At 60.9% G+C, this 4430-nt stretch overlaps 1 protein-coding gene across 13 annotated transcripts in view; it reads left to right on the plus strand.

Moving 5' to 3' along the window:
- The first annotated feature begins 788 nt into the window (after positions 1-788).
- EBF3 (EBF transcription factor 3) overlaps positions 789-4430 on the plus strand; it is a 116661-nt gene continuing 113019 nt past the window's right edge. For 5 of the 13 annotated variants that reach the window (XM_041743562.1, XM_041743568.1, XM_041743575.1 and 2 more), the window contains exons 1-4: positions 790-1433; positions 1535-1691; positions 2068-2131; positions 2952-3007. In XM_041743562.1, coding sequence (XP_041599496.1) covers positions 1300-1433; positions 1535-1691; positions 2068-2131; positions 2952-3007 — 411 coding nt within the window. In that variant the 5' untranslated portion in view covers positions 790-1299. Of the gene's footprint in view, positions 1434-1534; positions 1692-2067; positions 2132-2951; positions 3008-4430 lie in introns of all 13 variants that reach the window. The other 8 variants (XM_041743566.1, XM_041743571.1, XM_041743569.1 and 5 more) reach the window with 3 other exon arrangements.

The following is a 4430-nucleotide window of genomic DNA, read 5'->3' on the forward strand; positions in this document are numbered from 1 at the left end:
GGGGTGGGGGTGGGGGTGGGTGCCCCGGTGGCCACGGGAGAGGCCGCCTCCGACGTGGGTCCGGAGCCCCGCACTCGGCGGCCTCGGCGGGGGCAGAAAGCGCCGGCGCCGGGCGAGGCCCAGACGGGGGCAGCGCGGCCCCCCAGCCGCAGCCTGAGGTCTGCGCGCCCCGCCTTGGCGAGGGAGCCCTGCCCTCTCCACCGCCCCCCGTGCATCCGTCCATGCGTGCGTCCGAGCGTCCGTCCATCCATCCATCCATCCATCCATCCATCCATCCGTCCGTCCCCGGCAGCGGCAGCGGGTGGCTCGCCCCTGCAGCCCCTGCAGGTCCTCCAGCCCCTGCAGCCCCTGCAGCCCCCTCCCCGCGGCCTGCCTGCCTCTTCCCACTTCTCCCTTTGGGCCGCCCCGGGGCGTTTGTTGCCTGCGTTCGGGGCAACTTTGGGGGCGCCTGGGCACTGCGCCCCCTCTGCACCCCCGCCCCCCTGCCCGGGACAGTGTTTGGACCGCGCGGCTGTTCGGGGAGGAGGCGGGCGCGCGCGCACGGCTGTTTGTTTGGTGTCGCGGTTTATTTGGGGCGGGCGGGGGCCCCCGGGCGGCGGCGGCGGCGGCGGCGGCGGGGCTCGCGGGGCTCGCGGGGCTCGGGCCGGCTCGCGGCGCCGTCAGGCAGTCAGTCGGCGAGCGCGGCGGCGGCGGCGGCGGCGGCGGCGAGGGGCGCGGCGAGGGGCGGCCGCTCCCATATATGGCGCAGGCGCCGCCCCCCGACGTCACCCTCTGACAGCGCCGCTCCCGGGGGCTCCGAGTTTTGGCTCCCGGGAAAGGGTCCATTCCTCGGGGAGAGAGGGCTGAGTTTCGTGCGCCTCCGTCCGCTGCGCGCGCCGCTCCGGGCCCCGCCGCGCCCCGCCTGCGCCCGGGACCGCGCCGCGGCGCTCAGTGCCCCGCTTATCTGTCTTTGGAGCAGGCGGGCCGCGCCAGACGCGGGCGATCCCGCAGTGCCCTGCAGCCGCGGCGCCGCCCGGCGAGGATGACACCACGTTGAGCGCCTGCAAACAACAACAACAACAAGCGCCTCCGCGGCCGCCGCGTCCCGCTCGCGCTCCGCAGCCGCCGCGCCGCCGCCGGGGCCGCCGGTGCCTGTGGCGCCTGCCCGGGACGCGCTGACGCCGGCGGCCGGCCGGACCGTGCCCGCGGGCGCCGAGCAGGGCGAGCGCGGCCAGGGCAGCCGCCTGCCGCCGAGCCCCGAGCGCCGCTGCTCGCCGGAGCGCGTTCGGCCCGGAGCCGCGGCCGCCGCCAGCAGGGTTCATGTTTGGGATCCAGGAGAACATTCCGCGCGGGGGGACGACCATGAAGGAGGAGCCGCTGGGCAGCGGCATGAACCCGGTGCGCTCGTGGATGCACACGGCGGGGGTGGTGGACGCCAACACGGCGGCGCAGAGGTACGTACCGGCCGCGCCCCGGCCCCGGCCCCGGCCCCGGCCCCGGCCCCGGTCCCCGCCGCCCCCGCCGCTCACCGGGCCGCGCTCTCTTCCCTCCGCAGCGGCGTGGGGCTGGCGCGGGCGCACTTCGAGAAGCAGCCGCCCTCCAACCTGCGCAAGTCCAATTTCTTCCACTTCGTGCTGGCGCTCTACGACAGGCAGGGGCAGCCGGTGGAGATCGAAAGGACCGCTTTTGTGGACTTTGTGGAGAAAGAGAAAGTAAGTGCACGCGCGCCGCCGCCGCCGCCGCCGCCGCCAGCGCTCCGGAGGCGGCCGCGGTGCCCCGGGCGCGCCCCTCTCCGCGGCGGGGACCGCGCGCCCCGCGCCCCCCTGCGCGCTCCCCCGCGCGCCCCCCCCCCGCGCGCCCCGCCACGCGCGGCCGCGGGCCGTGCAGCCTCCCCGCGCGCCCCCCCCCCGGACCCCCGGACCCCCGGACCCACTCGCGGCGAGGAGGACGCCGCGGGCTTGCAGCGGGACACGGACACCGCCGCGCCGCCGCCCCCCGGGCCGGGAGCCCTGCCCTGCGCGCGCCAGGCCGCGGACGGCGCCGGACGCCGCGCGCACTAAAAATGCGATTATTTATCGTTGCTTTCAGGAGCCCAACAACGAGAAAACCAACAACGGCATCCACTACAAGCTCCAGTTGCTGTACAGCAACGGTAAGTGCCCGCCGCGCCGGCCCCTGCCCGCCCCTGCCTGCCCGGGCTCCCTCTCCTGTCCCCCCACCACCCCAGCCCAGCCCAGCCTGGCCGAGCCAAAGGACGTAAAGATTTTGAGATTAAAATGACACGGATGTAAACACGAAATCTTCTCATGGCATAGAAGGAAAAACAAAACATAAACGATCGATAAGTCGATGGCACTTCACATGATTAAGCGGTGGGGCTCGGAGCAGGAAAGTAAAAAGGGGGGGATCGATAGAGGCTTCAGCAGAGCATCACTTTTAAGTGACTTTTTTTTTCAGTTTTGCAAATTAATGTTAATTATCGAGATGGGGGTGGGGAGCTCCATAAACGGAGCAGAACTGAAGTTCTCCTCCTGCCTAACCTTCCCCCCTCCCCACACACCCCCAGTTTTTTTTTTTTTTTTTGTTGTTGTTGTTGTTGTTGTTTTTAAAATCCTCGAGAGGCACGTTAGGAAGAGTGCAAACTCTCACTCGTGGGGTGCTTTCTTGTTTTCTAAAAATAAAGGACCCCATGGGCCCACTGGTGTGGCAACGGGGCCTGCCCTCAGTCTGGCAAATTCGTTGCACCTTTCAGTGCAGACCCTGAGAGTCCTAAGAAAAGAAACCCAGAGAAGGAGAAGTGGTTGGGGGCTCTCTTTTCTTGCCTTTGAAAAAGGGCATGCCTTAAGTTTTGCTGCATCACCGCCGGCAGCAGTCCTGAGTTACCGACTTCCTGTGCCCCAGGTGCCCTCGCTAAAATCCTGATGAGAATTTGTCCCTGTTTTTTTTTTCTTTTTCTTTTTTTTTTTTTGCAGGAGTCAGAACGGAGCAGGATCTGTATGTACGCCTCATAGATTCCATGACCAAACAGGTGAGAAAGTTTAAGCCTCTGCACTAGTTCGCACTGCTCAGCTGGGTTGTCTTGGGGTGGACATGAGGCCAGTGACAAATGGATCTCGTGAAGTTGCTTTCCATTTAGTTTCCTTGACATACTAATGAGAATTCCATATTTATTGGAATAAATGATGCGATTGGTAAAACAGTTTATGTTGTCGTTAGACTGGGACATCTATGCTTTCATTAGATGGCGTGTGATTGGGATAAAATTCTGTCTTAATTAGCTATGATAATGAATGTTGGACAGAAAAATTTCAGGAGGCTTCTCCTCTCGTATATTTCTTAAATGTTTCTCTTCTCTGCTTGGAATCATTTCATTGATTTTTTTTCCCCCCTATAACAAAGGCAACTAACTCCCTCCCAAAGCCCATTGAGTTGGGCTTGATTAGTTCATTTTTTTCTCCTTTCCAGTGTGATGGTCTAGTAACGCGAGACGTTGATTTGGATTTAAAAGTGAAATGTGTTGGGGTGAAAAGTCACCTTGTTCTCCGCTAGAGCGTCTTCACCTCTCAGCCTCCCCTCTCCATAATTCAAACTCCCAGCTCCAGAGGTCACCCACACCCGTCCATTGCTCTGGGAGCAGCTTCTGCCCCCTATCCCACCCTCTGTCATACCTTGTAAATAACATAATTACAAGCAGTTCCTTATTAAATTATTTAACCTGTCTTGGTCAACTTTTCCGATGATAACCATTGGCTATCAGTAATGTGATTAAGTGCAGAAAAAGCGCTTCATTGCTTTTTGACGTTGTGCAGTCTCTGGCTGGTTTTGGGCAGGGTGGTGTGTTGTTGTGTAGTCCTTGTCGAGACTATTCCCCCCACCCCCCCATTTTCTTAAAATAGTATTGGGGGAGGGGAAAGTTCAAGGCGAACATTAAACCCTCTCCGCACAGATTGATTTAAAATGTACTTCCAAGGTGGGCTTCAGGCTTAGAAATGAAAGCAGCGCCTTCATTTTTGATGCTAACTTTAAGAATTGTGAGCCAAGTGAGAAGGAACTCCTTGGAGCTTCCTGCAGCCCAGCACGCTTGCTTGCCTGCCTCCCACTCTCTGCACAGCGATTAGTTTTTGGATTTTACTTCCCCTTTAAAAAGTTGGTCCTTCCCTGGGCAACAAGCGAGTGGGGTTTTAATGTCTGCAGCGTAAAAGCGTGGTTTTCTCTCAGAGTAAAACAGATCTTACAGGTAAACGACCGTGTTTCTGACAAAGACGGAGGCAGCATGCCCTTCGGTAATTATTCCGCTCGGATCCAGAGAAGCCTCTGGATCTAGGGCTGCTGGTTGGCAGGGCGCTTTTATTTCCTTTGTATATAAGGGCTAAATGTTGTCGGAAACCGCAGTGGTCTAATTAAGAGGTTGATGTAGGCAGCGCTAAGTTTCTCTGTTGTTGCTTGGAGGA

This window comes from Vulpes lagopus, chromosome 2, assembly GCF_018345385.1.
Source record: "Vulpes lagopus strain Blue_001 chromosome 2, ASM1834538v1, whole genome shotgun sequence".
Taxonomy (NCBI): Eukaryota; Metazoa; Chordata; class Mammalia; order Carnivora; family Canidae; genus Vulpes; species Vulpes lagopus.